This window comes from Lissotriton helveticus, chromosome 9 (genome assembly GCF_964261635.1).
Source record: "Lissotriton helveticus chromosome 9, aLisHel1.1, whole genome shotgun sequence".
NCBI lineage: Eukaryota > Metazoa > Chordata > Amphibia > Caudata > Salamandridae > Lissotriton > Lissotriton helveticus.
The window spans coordinates 566145061-566163541 of record NC_136070.1 but is presented as its reverse complement, the minus strand read 5'-3'; the positions used below and the strand labels follow the sequence as shown (position 1 = coordinate 566163541).

General features: G+C 50.2%; 1 protein-coding gene across 2 annotated transcripts in view; it reads left to right on the top strand.

The window, feature by feature from the left end:
- Positions 1–18481, top strand: part of LOC144781577 (adenylosuccinate synthetase isozyme 2-like) — a 57454-nt gene that overhangs the window by 22887 nt on the left and 16086 nt on the right. For both annotated transcript variants that reach the window (XM_078660490.1, XM_078660491.1), the window contains exons 11-12: positions 9576–9673; positions 13033–13182. In XM_078660490.1, the coding sequence (XP_078516616.1) occupies positions 9576–9673; positions 13033–13182 (248 nt within the window). The remainder of the gene's footprint in view (positions 1–9575; positions 9674–13032; positions 13183–18481) is intronic.

The window sequence follows — 18481 nt, the reverse complement described above, 5'->3', positions numbered from 1 at the left end:
TAACCAAGGGCTCAGGACCTTACATTCACAGTAAGTAATAGTCTCAGAGCGTCGTCCACGGAATTTCATCATTCAGTCCCCAGGTGTCTGTCGATAGTTTATAAATCCATCTCTGCTCTTTGGTAAAGAGATACCTGGTAACATCCCCAATATGTGACCAGGTATCTCTTTACCAAAGAGCAGAGGTCGATCAATCAATCAATCAATCAGAACATTTGCATAGCGCACTACCCACCCTGGGGGGGGGGGGTCCGCTACTGCTCGAACAGCCAGGTCTTGAGCTGCTTCCTGAAGGCGAGGTGGTCCTGGGTCAGGCGGAGGTGGGTCGGGAGGGAGTTCCAAGTCTTGGCGGCCAGGTAGGTCCTGTGGTGGCTCTTCGGATGCGGGGGACGGCGGCGAGGGCGTGGCTGGTCGATCGAAGCTGGCGCGTGGGAGCGTAGAAGTTGAGGCGGCTGTTGAGGTATCCTGGTCCTTGGTTGTGTAGGGCTTTGTGTGCGTGGGTGAGGAGCCGGAAGGTGATTCTCTTGTTGACCGGGAGCCAGTGCAGGTCTCTCAGGTGTCCGGAGATGTGGCTGCGGCGGGGGATGTCCAGGATGAGTCGTGCTGAGGTGTTCTGGATCCGCTGGAGTCTCTTCTGGAGTTTGGCGGTGGTGCCGGCGTAGAGGGAGTTGCCGTAGTCCAGCCGGCTGGTGACGAGGGCCTGGGTGACAGTCTTCCTGGTTTCGGTGGGGATCCATCGGAAGATCTTGCGTAGCATTCGCAGGATGTTGAAGCACGATGAGGAGACGGCGTTGACTTGTCTGGTCATGGAGAGGGAGGAGTCCAGGATGAAGCCCAGGTTGCGTCCGTGGTCAGTTGGTTTGGGTGCGCTGCCCAGGGCGGGGGGCCACCAGGAGTCGTCCCAGGCGGAGGGTGAGGATCCCAGGATGAGGACTTCCGTCTTGTCCGAGTTCAGTTTCAGGCGGCTGTTCAACATCCATTTGGCTACGTCTGTCATCCCTTCGTGCAGGTTGGCTCTGGCGGTGGCGGGGTCGTTGGTGAGGGAGAGGATCAGCTGGGTGTCGTCTGCGTAGGAGATGATGTTCAGGTTGTGCTGGCGTGCGATGGCTGCGAGGGGGCTCATGTAGACGTTAAAGAGAGTTGGGCTGAGCGAGGAGCCTTGAGGGACGCCGCAGATGACTTCGGTGGCTTCCGATCTGAACGGGGGGAGGCGGACTCTCTGTGTCCTTCCGGCGAGGAAGGAGGTGATCCACTCCAGTGCCTTCTCCTGGATTCCGACGTTGCTGAGGCGCTGTACTAGGGTGCGGTGGCAGACCGTGTCGAAGGCCGCGGAGAGGTCCAGGAGGATGAGGGCCGCTGTTTCTCCGTTGTCGAGCAGGGCTCGGATGTCATCTGTAGCTGCGATCAGGGCGGTCTCGGTGCTGTGGTTGGCCCGGAAGCCAGACTGCGAGAGGTCGAGGGAGCCGTTCGTCTCGAGGAAGGCGGCCAGTTGCTTGTTGACGGTCTTCTCGATGACTTTGGCTGGAAACAGGAGCAGCGAGATGGGGCAGTAGTTCTTGAGGTCGGTAGGGTCTGCTGATGGTTTCTTGAGTAGAGCGCTGAGTTCGGCGTGCTTCCAGCTCTCCGGGAAGGTGGCGCTGTCGAAGGAGGTGTTGATGATGTCCCGCAGGTGGGGTGCGATGACAGCGTCGGCCTTGTTGAAGACGTGGTGAGGGCAGGGGTCTGTTGGAGATCCGGAGTGGATGGAGTTCATCGTGCGGATGGTGTCTTCGGTGCTGATCGGGTTCCAGGCGCGGAGGGTGGCGGTGGGGGGCGGTGGTTCGGTCGTGGCGTGCGTTGGTTGAGTGCTGAAGCTGTTGTGTATGTCCGCGATCTTGTTGTGGAAGTAGGAGGCGAGGGAGTTGCAGAGGTCTTGCGAAGGGGTGATGTCGTTGTTTCCGGCGTTGGGGTTGGAGAGCTCTTTCACGATGTTGAAGAGTTCCTTGCAGTTGTGTGCGTTGTTGTCCAGTCGTTCCTTGAATGCGGTTTTCTTGGTGGCGCGGATCAGTTGGTGGTGTTTTCGGGTGGCGAGCTTGAGGGCAGTCATGTTGTCCGGTGTTGGGTCTCTGCGCCAGGTTTTCTCGAGTGCTCTGCAGTTCTTCTTGGAGCTCTTGAGTTCGTCGTTAAACCATGGGGCTTTCTTGCTGCCGGGTCTGCTCGGCTGGGTCTTCAGAGGGGCGAGGTCGTCTGCGCAGTCGCTGATCCATTTCGTGAGGTTGGTGGCCGCTTGGCTGGGGTTTGTTGTGCTGGTGGGAGGGTTCTTGCTCAGGGAAGTAGTGAGCTGGTCTGCAGTGATCTTGTTCCAGCTTCTGCGGGGAGCCTGTTGCTGGAGATGGTGGAGCGTGGTCCTTCTGTAGCTGAAGTGGACGCAGCTGTGGTCCGTCCATTGGAGTCCCGTGGCGTGGCTGAAGGCGATGTCCTTGCTGGAAGAGAAGATCGGGTCGAGTGTGTGTCTGGAGACGGATCCGGGCAGCAGATGCTTCTCCTGTAAGAGACCTATATCTACCTTGTGTCGCTGTAGGTGTAAGTGAATCAGTCGGGCCTTACGGTGGTCATTCAGACCAGGGACATTCCAGGTCCAGCAGACGATGTCAGCCATAAAAGGGTGGTCCAGAGTGTGACGCTGCGCAGCACAGACGGTAAGCACCACAGGCAGGCACAGCGAACATGAAAAGAGTGAGTCAAAGGGCAGCGGAATGCAGCGCAGGCAGGAGGCTCCGCAAGCAAATAGAAGCAGCCCACCGGGGATTTCCACAAACAGGGTAGCGCGGGGAGAGCACACGGGTATCTAACTGGCGGATGTGGCACTGAGAGCAGAGCGCGCTGGTGAGCAGTGATAGTGCCCCACAAACCCAACCACAGGAGGCGCAGCAGGTAAGGGGAAGGAGGGACCCATGGAGCAACATCACAAACAGTAAATGACCAGTGACCGGAAACAGAACGAGGCATGGAACACAATGCAGTGTCGCAGTCAAGACTTGTGAAAGCAGTACTGGAAAAACATACTATGGCGGATTGAAGCCATCTCCCCCGTAGAGGAGCAGAAACCCCCCAGAACAAGCAGCATGGAAGTGGAGATTTAATGGCCATCAGCCCGGCGAAATAAGCAGCCGGAAGCACAATGCAGTGTCTAGGAATGGACATGTGTAAGCAATGCAGAAAAACCATACAGTACCTTAAGAAAACAACATCCCTAAAACAAACAGGAAAACAAAAGAACCCCCGCAATCCCACCAGACCCACCCACCCCCCCTGAACCACAGCGGGATAACAATGCTCCACCAATCACCCCAATTAACCCCCCCCCCCCCCCAAACTGGAATGACTGAACGAAAAACAGAAAGACCCCCAATCCCACTCCCACTCCAACCCCCCCAATCAGGCTGAGACACCAACCCACACCACAGGGACCCACAACTTGGAAGGGGAAAAACAGTAGTGCAGTTGGGAATCATTCCGTGAGGGCATGGCAGGGCTAGGCATACACCCCCGCAGTAAAGCAGGGTGGCCAAGCTTGGGTAGAATCTGGCATCACGTAAAAATGGAAAGCAACAGCAATCAATAAATGGCACTTCAGTCATTGTCGCTAAGGCGGTCCGCAGCCTCCGATAGGGATTTAGATGTTGGTGGCTGGGATGATTTTACGAGCTTATTGGCGAACGCCAGTGCCTCCAGAGGATCTGGGCAGACAAGAGTCTTTGCGTCCTGGTGGACTCTGAGCTTTGCCGGATAAGCCAGGGAGTATGGGACTTTGTGTTTCTGTAGAATGCGTTTGGCAGGTAGGAATTCCCGCCGGGCCGCCTGAACAGTCGTGGTGTAGTCCGGGGAAAAGGAGAGGGTACTGTCCTGGTGGATGATGGTGCCCCTGTCCCGTGCAGCTCTGAGTATGGCGTTGCGGTCCTGGAAATTGAGCAGTTTAGCGATGATAGGGCGTGGGGGTAGGCCGGGAACAGTACGAGGACCAAGGGAGTGGTGTGCACGCTCCACAATGAACACAGAGGAGAGGATGTCGCCAAAGAGTTCTTTGACCAGGGTCTCTACAAAGTCCTCCATACGGGAGATGTTGGTCGATTCCGGAAGGCCTGTTATGCGGAGGTTGCTCCTGCGGGAACGGGCCTCCAAATCCTCATTTTTCTCCCAGATGACCGCCAAGATCTTGTCCATTTCCAGCAGTTTTTGACGGTCCTGCATGGCGGCATCTTCTGCATCGGAGACCTGGGACTCCACTTGCAACAGGCGAATAGCATGAGTATCCACACGGGCCTTCACTGAGTCCAGGCTGGCCGACAACTGGTCCAACTGGGTGGAGATGCCAGTGACCGTCGACTGCACGTCCAGCGTGATCGCCTTCAGGTCGTCGTCTTGGGAGGGGGGCGCCTCCAAGGTGACAGCGTCCCCCCTCAGCACTGGAACCTTCCTGACGGGAGGACCTGTGGAGTTCAAAGGCAATCTTAGGCTGCTTTGGGTCGGACTTTCCCATGGCGAGGAAGGCTTTTAGCTGACGAGGACAGGCACGCGGGGGTTGGCAGGGCCAAGTATGCGCCACCTGCGAGGAGGACCACCAGCACAGCAACGTGAAGGAGTGTAGTCGTGCGGCAGAGGCGACCCGAGGGTGAGGGGGAAGAAAACAGTGGCTTCACAATGGTATTGATGCTGGGCAGACAATGTCCACACCCGGAGGGTTGTCAAGCGGATGAGGAACACCAGCTGGGTAATGGCCGGTATCAAGCAGCACCAGGAACAAGTATGGATCTTGGTACGGGGTGTGACCAACACATGGGCCCCCCCAGGCGAAGGAAGAACAGGGGCGGTGCCGGAACCAAACTGCAGCCCCCAAGACGGCCGCCCACTGTCAACGGGCAGTCTCTCTAGGCCTTCAGGCAACAATGGAGCAGCCGGGTATGGGCTCCCCCAGTCCCACGACATCTGTGGCGAGCAGGGGAGAACCTCACCAAAAAGAAGACCGGGTACAGGCGGGTCCTTCACCTCCAGGCGATGTCCGGAGAACCTCCAAGACACCCCACGCCAGCAGCAGGATAGAGAGGGCGCCAGGTGCGGGAGGGGCCCAGCGGAGGCACCAGCGGCCGGCGGGAGACACCAGGAGGCAGGCGCAGGCCCAACTCACGGCCGGCGCTAGGAGTCCACAGCGGCAAGGCCCAGCAGGGTATGAGCCCCTGCCGCTCCGACAGTCGAGGCAGCCAGGCGATTGTGCATTCAGGCGTGGTGGATCGGGCCCACAGCACCTAGGAACCGGATGGCGGGGTCGAGGTGGGCCTCTTCAGAAAGGCCGAGGGGCAGAGACTGCTGCACAGAGGATCCCGGCGCGGTCGGGCCACAGCATAAGGCAAGCGGGGGGCGCACAGCACTCAGGGGGCAGGGTCGGCAAGGAGGCATGGGGGGGCTGCCGACCCGTCACCCAAGTCAGGGCGTTGGCGGCCGCCAGTGAAGACGGCCAGTGGAGGGCGGAGCAGAGTATCGGCGGAAAGGCCACAGTGTCCCGGACCCGGTGGTGAGGCCCGCGGACCCCCAACCATGCCAGCAAACACCCCCCGTGGCGGTGCCAGTCACCGGGAGACTTGATGGGAGGATCTCTGGTCCCAGTCTGCAGCGGGCGGCGCCAGGAGCCCGCGCGGCCCCAGGGAGAGTTGTTACGGCCACACGGGAGCGGAGTCACAGGCCCGGCGCCGCCTCCAACGGTGTTTTCTCAGTCGTGCAGGAGCACAGAAACCGCTCCGGACGGTGCCTCTCGCCACGGGGATGCAGGATACAGTGGCGAAGTGCAGGATTATGGCGTTTTTTAAAGCTTGGCCGGCAGAGCCCACTTAGAGTGCAGCCATCTTAGTTTATATATTTTCTGATGTCCGCGTACTAAACTAATGTGTTGTTTTGTATCGTGGATGATGATTACCCTTTGCCAATGTGAATGATAGTGGGAGGGCGCAGATGCAATTAGTCTGAATGTTTTGTTACAGAAGACATGAGCTGGCAATATCCTATTTTCTATATGCCAGTTCTGTAGCGAAGTGCTGGCACTGTCCAGAGCAAAGTTTGGCACCGCTGCAGAAGTCATCAATGACGTAGATAACACCCGAAAACGGTCTACTCGTTTTGAGCGTCTCTGGTAACTTGACATGTTTATAGTTTTGTGACCTCTCTGGTGGTGCTACATTAATTTTTGTATCTCTTGTGATATGTTGCTGCATGTGAAGTGCTCAGAGATTGGCTACTTCGGTCCTGTTTAACAAACGTTCCATTAGTATAACAAGCATTGGCATAGCCAATAGGTCTCGCCTTTGGGACTTTATAAGTGTTTATTTATCCAGCACAAAATCCTTGGTGCAACAACATCATGTGTTGTATGGCTAAACACTTAAAAGGTCCCAAAGGCGAGACCTATTGGCTATGCCAATGCTTGATTTATTTGGATATGCTTTCCCAGGGCCGGACAGGCCCCAGCAGACATCTGGCGTTTCTCCGGGAGGCTGGAAAGGTGGGGTGGGATTTCTTACTGGGGGCAGTTTTGCACGGGGGCTGCAATATCAGCCTCCAGTAGCAGAAGCAGCACTTCACACTGTGCTTGCCACATGAGGCCTGTGCACCAGTAACGTGTAGCTGCAGTAGATGGTTTGCCATAAGAGTTTTGTGTGCCAGTGTTGCAACATTGAGCGATTAGCATTTACAGAGAATTGTGTTCCCAAAATAATCCAGTCATTAGCTTGATACATAGCTAACCCTAGAGACCAGGAAAGTGTAGTTGCTCTAGGTCATTGGCCCATTGAAAGCCCTAAAGAACATAAAAGGCATAGTGACAGTAGATGGTGGGCACATTGAAGAGCTTGTGCATCAGAGAGGTGTGACCGCATTTAGTAGTTGGCTTACAGAGAGCCCTCGGCACCCAAAGGTGCAGTAGCTTTACTGGTTGCAACAATTCGGGACTACTGCCCTAGTAAAGTGTTGCTTTATTAGTTCAAGGGAGTTCTGAAAGATCCATGCTCCAAAAAAGTAACCTGGTGTTATTAGAAGGTAGCAAAAAACACAGTTGATGGACAGAATGTAGAACAATGTCATATATTCACCCCAGTACAAGGATCTGGGCCTAAATCCATCGTTTATTTGCACTCCACACCACCCTGGGTTAGACACTGGCTATATGCAAATCAGCTCTGACCCTATGCCTCATGGGAACAGTCCAGTCCGAACTACCAAGCCATGTCTTTCCCAGACCGGAATCAAGCATCCAAGGACCGGTTTCTGGCTATCAGCCTTCATCAACCTGGATAGCTTGACTCCAGTGGTGTGGAGAGCCTGGGACTCACGTCTGAGCATACCCAGCCCACTTGGGGTGAAAATTGCAAAAAACACAGTTGATGGACAGAATGTATAACCATGTCATACATTCACCCCAGTACAAGGATCTGGGCCTAAATCCATCGTTTTTTTGCACTCCACACCACCCTGGGTTAGACACTGGCTATATGCAAATCAGCTCTGACCCTGTGCCTCATGGGAACAGTCCAGTCCGAACTACCAAGCCATGTCTTTCCCAGACCGGAATCAAGCATCCAAGGACCGGTTTCTGGCTATCAGCCTTCATCAGCCTGGATAGCTTGACTCCAGTGGTGTGGAGAGCCTGGGACTCACGTCTGAGCATACCCAGCCCACTCGGGGTGAAAATTGGCAGGGTATGCTCAGACGTGAGTCCCTTGCTCACTTTGCCACTGGATTCAAGCAAGCCGGGCTGAAGACGGCTGTAATGCCAGAAACCGGTCCTCTGAAGCTTGTTTCCGGTCCAGGGAAGGCATGGCTTGGCAGTTCAGGCTGGACTGTTCCCATGAGGCACAGGGTCAGACTGATTTGCATATAGACGTGTCTGAACTGGTGTGGCAGAGTGGGCTAAAGAACGGTGATGGATCAAACCCAGATCTTTTGACTGGGTGTGAGTGTTTGATTGGTTCAGATGCTCCGTCCATCACCACCCCCTTTTGTACGGCATTATTAGATGGTTGGCCCATTAACCTTCTATACTAGTTTGCAAATCTGGGACTGCATAAAACACAGATCTCTCCAGCAATGCTTTAACCTTCAGAATTATTTCACCATTATTATTATTCCCTGAAATTTACTAGGCACCTCAGTACCAGAAGCCTTAACCCCATAAAATATTTTTCAAATGCAGACTTTGCAACCAATTAACAAAGAGATTTACTGCCATGCTACTCCTTGTTGCCAATTTAATTGTGACAAGGCTTTGTAAGAAAAATATATCAGTTGAGGCCCAGATTTTGCGTTGGAATTGCACCACTTTTTTTGGAGCAAGCCCAAAGCAAAATCTAATTTGTTAAATCTCATAATGCGCTTAAATGTACTCCTGATATACCTGATAAACGTGTGTGAGGTCACTTGCAAACTACCTAACTTGGTTAGTCCCCCCACTTTTTTTTTTTAAAGACTTGTTCCCTGGAGGTGGGGTGGTGGTGGTAGGTGGAAGATGGGGGCGGGGGGGCAGTCAGTATAAGCCTGTGTGTAACTAACTGTTTACTGCACAGTTTTAAGTGCATGAGCAGCCGGGAGAGAATCGAATTAAATGTTGTAGGCCTGTAAGCAGGGTCGGTGGCGGGAGAGTGGAAGGATTGATGCCACTGGTCAGGGTAGGGGTGCCTGCACCCTGTTCTGGGGCGAGAGTAGACGGGAAGTGGGGAGCAGCATTGAGCACCAACGCATCCCCTCTCTTCTTGTTTCGGAACCCAGCAGGGGTGCATTTAGGCATGCAAGAGTGTCTTAGACTATTGCGGGACCACCAATTTAAAAGTAGAGAGTTATGATTGGCTCAGGGATTTTTATTTCCCTTGGGCCATATCGCTCCCGTGGAAGTCAGATTCCCGCAGGTTCTCTGATTGCCTGCCAGCAACATGCGAAAAATTTTGCTGCCAGCCATTACAGGACTTGGGGACTTAGCATAGCAAACAAATACTCTCAGACACTTTAAACATGCCTATTTGAAAGTGGAATACTCTGCTTAAACAATTTCCATTGATTTTAAGACAGAAAAGTAATGATTACAAGTAAAATAAGGTACCGGAATAATGCCGCAAAATTTATTTCACTTTTTGTGCCGCAAAATTTCACCTTTTGTGCTGCAAAATTTGCAAAACTATGCCGCAATATCCTGGGGCGGTCTGAACAATGGGTTATTCCTTGGACTTTCTCTTTGACAAATTTGCACTGAAGCTGATACTCTTTGGTTTACCCTTGGTTAATTCAATGAGATTTCCCTACATCTCAGTAAACACTTTATTCTGTTCAGATCTTGGTTTACGTAACTCGTTTCCATCACTCCTTTGTCTGAAAAATAATCCTTTCTAAAGTTCTTGTTTCTGCCTCCAGTCAGAGTTGTGTAATCATGGCAGGGCTCCTTTGTCGCCCCTTGGTGTCTCTACCTGTTGCCTTGAGCGTTTCCTTCTCCTTGGTTCTAATGTAGGATAGTGGTGCTTACAGTATTAGAAAGTCACTGCTTAACTCTATTGTGTTTTCTGCAGGATTGCTCTGACCAAGCTGGATATCCTGGATGGGTTGGAAGATATTAAAGTAGGCGTGGAGTACTGCCTGAATGGGAAAAAGATTCCATACTTTCCAGGTCAGTATATGAGGTTGTGGAAAGAGGGTGTACAGTTGTAATTGCAGGACATTAGCATAGGTGATACCCCTAGGCAGAGGTTTATATGGATCTGAGCCCTAACCAAACAAAATAAATTGATATTGAAACTGGGCTCTACAGAGAAATCTTTCTGTTCTCTGCGTCTTAAAGGAAAAAACATGACCTAGAGAAATGTTACTGTTTTGAAGACTGTAGGAAAGTACCCCTTTTTGACATGGTAACCCCCTGCTTTTTGCCTGGTAACTGATGTGATTTTTATTGGAAGCGCATTGGGTTCTTGCTAACCAGGTCACCAATGCCAGAGCTCTTTCCCAAAACTGTACAATTGTTTCCTCCAATTCGCAAAACCTTAAGCACCCTCTGTAAGTCCCTAGAAAATGGGACCCCTGGTACCTGAGGTACTAAAGAGGGGCCCTAAGGGCTGCAGCACGAGTTGTGCCACCCTAAGGGACCCCTCACCAAGCACATGCAAGTCTGCCATTGCAGGCTGTGTCTTGGTGCACACCAAAGTGAAAACACATGTCACACATACCCGTGTGCCATGTCCCCTAATACTGCATGTAATAGTTGTAAATCACCCTACAGCAGACCTAGTAACCCTACGGCAGGGTGCTTAATATTACTTGTGAGAACATACTCGCATGAGCAGATATGCCTCTGTGCTAGTCAATCCTATCACTGTCAGTACAAGTGACCAAGGAAGCAGTTTTAAAACATGTGCTGGACACTGGTGAAAACGAGTTGCCCAGCTACATGATGGCTTCACCGACGATGGGGATGTTTCCAGTGTTGGATTTACCAATGCCGGCACACAGAGGGTCCCCCTTGAAAACCTACCAGCCTCTGGTGTGTTCGCTGACTGGTTTCTGCTAGCCTGAGGCGCTGTTCTGACCTCCTAGGGTGAGCCTTTTGCACTCAGGAGACCCAGATCAAAAGCCTGTCCTGAAAGAGGGTGTCAAACCCCCTCCCACAGGATGACCTGCTGATTACCCTTGTTAGACTTACATTCTTCAAAGAGCTGCTTCCTTTGAAATACAAATCTGGCTCCCCGCACAGGAGAGGAAGCCGACCCCCCCTTTATCCATAGTCCTTTTGGCACCTGGACAGGCGGGAAAATTAGCTAGTCATGTAGGATTGCCACCCCCAGGCAAGTACCACCTCTAAGGCGGGCTAAACTGAGGTGGACACGACTTTTCAGAAGTAGCCATCTTTGTGATGACATACCTAGGAATTCTGTGCATTTAGGGAAGCCCCTGGCACCAGAAAAACAGATCTTGCCGACCTAAAAGACGAAGAAGGACGAGAGTTGCATCCTGCAAGAACAGAAGATCCAGCAACTGACTTGCCCCCAACCCTGCCGGCCTGCCTGCTGCCTTCGCCAGTTGCACCAAAAGTCGACTGCCTTGCAGCTGTGGAGTCCCCAAAGCCCAGGATTCCTGCCAGCACTTCACTCCGGAACCGAGACCCACCCAGAAGAAGTGGACCTGCTTCCCTAAACCCTGCAGGCATTTAAAGACCCCTAAAAGAACTCCTTGACTGCAGTGAAGACACCCACTGCTTCTGTTGCACCAAGCCAGAGTTGAAGTAGGCCAACTGTGTCAGCGTGGTCCACAGCCCCTCAGAAACAGAGTCCAGTGTAATGACACCTGTCATAGACTCTCAGACGCTGCCTGCAGCTTCTGCCCCCTCACCCCCACCCCCCCATCCCCCTTGTTGGTTCAGCCCGACTGGTCCCCTAGTCAAAACCTGCAGCCTCTTTTTACTGTGACCATTTTGCATAGAATAATATTGGACACCCGACGTTTTTGTGCTCCTATGCACCCGGCTGCCCTAGTGCTGCTAGTGGTGTTCTGCTGGTGCTGCCTTGGACCTTGCCCACCACTCACCCTAACTCCTGGAGAAGGGTCCCTTAACTCACTGCACTGTACCTGAATGCTGCATTGACTTTTCCTCCCATAGAAAAACATTGCAGCCTCCAGAAATGGCACTGTCAACTTTTTGAATGAAAGGAAATTCATATTTAAAAACGTACTTACCTAAACGATTTTCTACTGATGCCTAACCATGTATAAAGATGCTTGCTATTTTTGTAAATTGGGGTGGATCTCCTCCTTGAGTGGTGTGTCTCATTTATTGACCATTGTGTGTATTTTCAGATGTCTTGCACTCCTCTGTTAAGCCTAAGGCTGCTCGACCACACTACCCTCTAGCCGAGCACCTTGGGATTGCCATAGTGAAGAAGTGTGGCTCACTGGTTAGAGGCGGCAGACCCGTACGCAGAGGACGGCCCGGGACCAGGGTTCGATTCCCCAACGCGGCAGGGTCGTGGACCAGGGTCAGCGGGCTCGATAATTCTCGCTTCGGTGCCTACTCTAGTCAGGGACCACACTCGGCAACTCTGGGCATTAGCTTGCCTCATCTTCACAACGGCCCCCCCAGACCGCCGGGGATGCTTGGTCGCACCTTAGAGATACCCATTAGGGACCATCTCTCAGGGTGAGCCAGGACGGGTTCCCCAGCGGTCGAAGCGCGGAGATACTCCTCCGGGAGTCGATCCTAGCGCTATATAAACCCACAATTAAATTACATTAAATTAATTAAATAGCAAGCCCTTGTCCACTCTTAAGGGGACCCCTGGATTCTTTACATAATATATCTCATTTTGATATTGGTTTTTCTCCCATGTTCTCTCCAACATATTTTGGTAAAGCCAGGTCTAGATGTCGAGCATTGGGAGGGGAATGCTTCCTGCTTGCTTACCCCAGGGAATGGCCCACCTTGCTGGAGACCCAAACAAGATTGTCTTTTAAAAAGCACTTTCGGTATGTGAATTCAGCACGCCTGATGTTTTCAGATTCACTATATGCAGGATTACATTACCCAGGCCACGTATCTTGTAAAGAGGTTTTATGTACGCTTTTTAAACACCACTCTTTTTGTAGCCTTCCACTTTTAATGCTAGTGGAAACACTAGCCCTTTGATAGGGCTGGATCTGTTCAGCTGGATGGACCCAAGAAAGCTAGAAACTGCAACTGTTGACTTAATTCGATTGCTACAGCAGGATGGCTGCGATCTCTGGGGCTGTACAGCAGCGGGCGTCCTAACTCTCTGTGGTTACAGTTTCTGTGGTTGTGATCTTTCTAGTCTGTGCAGCTGCAGCCCCATTGGGTCTCACTGGCTCTGCAACAGAGAGTTATCGAGTCTGTGCAGCTGCAGTCTTCTTGATCCTCTGGCCCAGTTGGGAGTACGTTGGGTGAGAGACTGGGTATTCTATGAGGGCACGGGTCCTTACAAATCATAGAGCAGATCATTTAATTCAAAAGATTTCTCTCCACAGCAAATCAAGAGGTGCTGAATAAGGTAGATGTGGATTACACGACTCTCCCAGGGTGGAAGTGCAGCACAGTGGACGCCCGGAGCTTCTCAGACCTGCCAGCGAATGCACAGAAATACATCCGGTTCATTGAAGAGTATCTACAAGTGCCAGGTATGTTCAAAACATAAGCAAAATACACCTTGTTGTCCCCAGTACCTATTTTCCATCCTTTCTCTGGTCCTGTAATGCCCCTTCTAATGACTGGGTCTGCTCACTTTTGGATTCTCGAATCCTCAGTATCCGAAGATGAGGCAAAGGAGAACCGGTTTGGTTTTATTCATGTCTCTCACAGGAAAGCACTGAGAAAACGACTTTGTGACCTTTAGGTGATTTGTAGGTGATCACAGAAACCTCGCTACCTTCACATACAACAAGCAGTAAGCTGGGTTGTGAGTGTTGGTATCTGCTGAGTGGAGATAAATTAATCTGGAGTGAGAAGGAGGCAAGTACATCCTGCAATAGAGCATGTAGAGAATGTTTATATGACTGATTTTTTTTTTTTTTTAAACTTTCTCCATCAATTAAAGTCTTTACTAATTTTAAGCATGCATATTCATGGATCTTTTCTTTCCTATTCTCTCGTTTTTCCTCCGACTGAATTTCTTTTTCTAGAGAGCATATTTTCTTCATAAACTTTAATCCACATTTTGACATTTCGTTTTGAAAATGCTCGGGCAGCTGGATGTTAGTTTGTTAGCTATTCCGTTTTCTCCCATAGCGGATAAAGACTATACATTTGCGACATGCTGTGTCTCTTTCTCTGAATAGTTCAGTTTTGAGTCTTGAATTTAAATAAAAAGGCACTGACTTGTACCCTCAACAGTTTGTGTATGGCCTACAAATAAATTACAGATACCCTTAGAAATAAGGAAAGGACATATTGTATTTTTATTTTTCTGCTCAGCGCATAGTGGAAATGCAGCAGCATATGTTTTGTGGCTTGTTAAGCATCTGAAAATGCAGAAGGCTGTTTTTCTGGTGCATGTTGGTTACTGACTATGAATAAGGGCTGCTGAGCTTATCTTTCATGCCCCTTTCCAGACTGCTTTAACGAAACCTCATGTCTACACCACCTCCAAGAACTACCACTGTTATATTAGCCCTGCCGTCGTATACTATTTCACTGATCCAGAGCCTCTTCGCCATTTTGCAAAACTAGAGTTCCTGTACCCTGCTGCAGAACCCGTGCTCTCCTACCTTTCCACAGGGAGTGTGCTGTTAACAACAAACCGGTTCTTTGGCATGAAATCAGAGAGGAAAACGTTCAGAGTTCTGCCCCATTGCAGTTCCTAGTATCTTCAACACACTTAAACACAAGCCAAACCCTCTGTGGGCCGAAAACTGAGTGGCCTCACCATGCTCCCATCTCTTTGAAGAGAGATCTACCATTGGCTTCAGCATTCCAATATAACTCTAATCCCATTCCATATGTCAGAAAACCCTCCCTCTTTCCCCCTTCCACCTGTTGTCCCTAAAGTGGGGCTGTCCAGTGACTAACTGGTAAAACTAAGCCACTCCTGGGTTAGGGATGTGTTTGCAACCTTCAATTTATCTCCTCGTTCCCATATTACACGTAGTACCAAACTGTGTGCATCACAGGCAGCTGTTTACGCTGACCTTGGTGCCAGGTAATTTTAGGTTTAACTCTGTTTTATTGATTTTAGTCCATCTTCAAAACAACATTAATCCCCCCACCTACATCTAAAGGCTGGTGGGGGACAATAAGAAAACCACGATAACACACAGCTCACGACAGATAAGAATGTAGAGCAACTAGTACTAAAGACAGCGAAGAAATGGGGGAAGCCGTCCCTAGCACCTCGTTGAGTATCATAGCCCAAGTGGGTAAGGCCAAGAACTCTTCAGTAGGCTTAGCAAGTTAGCTCCCTGATTTCATCGAACAGGATTCTTACGAAAGACCCCCACGTTTTATCAAAGTGTGGTTGCGTATTGGATATGGCTGCTGTTAATTTCTCCATCCCCAGGAAATTCCATAACACATGGGATGCCAGTCCAGGTGTGACTGCACCAAGTGCTAGTGTAATAGTCTGCCCCCTCTATTACTTTAAAGGGTGTATAAGAGGATTTGGAAGTCCTAGAAGGATGTAACTGGGGAATCTTGGGATATTGTGTCATAAATCTCAATGTCAGCCTAGACTTCCGCCCTAAATTATTTTACCTTGGGGCAGTGCCAAAGAAGATGTGGAAGTGTGCCAGTTTGTCCACAGTGTTTCCATCAAGTTGCATCCTGCCTTGTTTCCACTTAGCCACTCTCACTGGTGTAAAGTACCAGTGAAGGGCAATCTTGAGCATAATTCCCTTACCATACACACTGCATGCAGAAGTGCGGGTCCTGTGCCAGATATCGCCCCACTCTTTGGCAGTGACGGTGCGTTCACATTCGTGCTCCCAGCGTCCTTGTGACGTCGAGAGCACTAGTAGGACATTAATGAACTTGTATATGTCAGAGTATGCGTTTATCAGAGGAGCGACTTTTAAAGATAGTTCGGGGTCTGCTCGCATGTAGGTGAATGGGACATTGCAGGAGGCAGTGTTGAAGGGCAATGTACTTCCAATGGGTACTGGACGGAGTGCCATAATTAGATTGGAGTTGCGCAAACTCCATAATCCCTGTCACCTCCGAGGTAACCCAGTCTTTTGCAGTTGGCAGCTTGCCAGGGCGCGAAGGAAGGTCCCTGTACTGCTGGCGGGAAATCTGGGTTCCCTATAACGGTTGTCGGGCGCTCTGCGGTTAGAGAGCTTACACTGGCGATGTACCATGTCCCAGACTCCTGTGGTGGCACAGGTCACTGGAGTGACCTAGACCCCTGGAGTGCGTTAGCTTTATGGCAGCCATGGTATTTTCCAGGTCTTTATGCCAGCCACAGCATGATCTATGAAGCACAAGTGCTTCTCCGTGTATGACCTAGACCATTCTACCATGTAAGGGAGCTGAGCTGGTTGATAGCATCTTAATTGGGGAACTCCCAGCCCACCCCCTGACAAGGCTAGTTAGGCCTGTTTTTTGGCTATATGTGCTTTGGTGCGCAATTCTGCAGCGGGATATGGTGCAGTTAACTGCGGCCTAAGGCAGTGGTTCAGGTCAATGGACTGATGTCGCATTCTTTTGGTAGCACTAGGGCCCCCTGTCCCTTCTACTTTTTGCCATCTTTCTCGAACGAATACGCAGGGAAACTGGTATTGGGGGACTACAGAAGGGGTGCAGGAAGCATAATTTAGCACTCTACGCTGATGACTGTGCAGATAAAACCTCCCACCTTTTTACCTCCTCTGATGCAGGAGATAGAAGCCTTCGAACAAGCCTCTGGCTTCAAAATCAACTTTCTGAAATCACATGTTATTAGTCTCACTCTTCCCAAGGCTGACCGACCTCACTTAAACTGACTGACGCCAAGCCGAACCACAGAAAGCAACTATGCCACCGTCCTGGCTACTGCCAGATCCCATCTTTTCTCCAACAAAGAGCCCCTCAAAATGGTGCCCATCAGGCATTGCAGCGCCGGCCTGGCGAGGAGCAAGCCCTATGATGAAGCATGACACCCTAACTGGTGTGTAAGAGCCCCACTTTCTAAATTGGGAGACACCCCATTTTCACCTTAGGGTAGGGTTGTTGACCCACCCAGCCATCTCCTCCGTCCCCCACAGGAGCTGCATACCTCTTCTACTCTTTGGTTTTCTGTCTCCAGCAGGCCACCATCACTGTGATAGCGTCCAGTTGTAGTGAGACAATTTGCAACGTAACTCATGAATATTGATTAGGTCGTTCGGATTTCAACCCACTATGTTTCGGAGTTGTGTAAACCAACCTATTTATACTTGGTATTTCCATTTGCAAAAGGTAGTTCAGAATTTTTGAGAATGGAAAAGATTTTAGCGACTCAGCCTAATAGGATTTTCTTCCTGTTATGAGAGCAGTTTAGGCAAATGTTATTTTTACTTTGTGTATTCGGAGTTCAAGGTAGTCCTGCTCTTAACACGATCTCTGCCGTCATTTAGGATTGAAGTTCTTGCTCTGCATTTAAGAGGACTACGCGAATGCCTTTTCTTAGCCAATGGCTAAAATCTGGATCTTTCAGCTCAAATGACTTAAAAGCAGATTCGCACAAATACTAATTGGTGTTCTGGGTGTACTACTATTTAGTGTCCTGTTTACTTAGTCATGGCGTTCAAGGCCTGTATGTCGAGGATTTCTCTTTGGGACCAAGCTTCTGTAAGTCTTCCTGCTAGAATGTATAAGATAAAGTAGGTGTCTCTTCTCATTGGACTTAGTGACTGCTTCCCTTTTGCACTTGGGCTCAACCTTTCGTTAAAGGAGAAATCTGCATAGGTTATTTTCTTTGGGGGTATGTTTCAGCAGGGGCAACCTGATTCTGCTGTCTCGTGTTCACCAGGACATGTTCTAAAATGCCTGAGTGGGCTTGAGACACTTGGAAAGCATGGCATAATCTGTGGTGTCAGACCTAAAAGCACGGAAAATCCTAGAATTGCTCTCTGAACTTGAAGTGAGTGGTACTTGTAACACACAAAGCTTTATCTGACCGTTTGGAATGTAGACCAAGCTGCATTTTTCTGCCCACATGCTGATCTAACAAAATATGCAAAAGGGGTTGGGGGGGGTCTTCATTACTGCATAAGCAAGTACTTGACTGCATTAGTCATACACATAGTGTAGCTGACCTGTTTGCATCTGACAGCTACACACCTAAAAACATATGCCATTTGCACCCTTAGACATTCACTTCCTCTCAGGAAGTTTACAGCATGATGATGCAACTCAGACTTCTCTTGGGCCATACTAAAGGAGGGACAATACTCATCTCCCATTCTTTAGTCAGAAGAACTTTGTTCTTCAAGCTATGTGACCAGTAGGGGTATTAAGGGAGACATCTTGGCAGGACTTCACCATGGTCTTGCTGGTCAGAAAATTAATGGACAGTCCAGCTGTACATGGCCTTACTCTGTTGATCTTGCCCTCTTTGCCATTAGAATAGCACACCCCCCCCCAAAGAAACTGACTAGAATTATTTGGACTTCTTGCTGACCACTGTGCCAAAGCCAGGTATATGATTTACCTGGGCTGTCATGCCATCCTTATGGGTTTTTAATGCACACTTTACACCTCTCTGCCAACAAGGACCTTGGCTAGAACAGGATCTTCTCATAATGCTCCAGCAAGTTTCCACAGCAGGCTGGATACAAAAATAGAATTCATGCTGCAGGATGAGAGGTTGCTTTTATCTATTGGTGGTTAAACCCATTCCTTTAGGACAATCTGTCCAAAGTTTTTATTTTCCCTTAGTCAGTAACATAAGAATGAGGACAGTCTGTGCACCAACGTATACCTGAATCCCTTATCTCTCTCTCCTGAGTTTTTTTAGAATAGTGATCC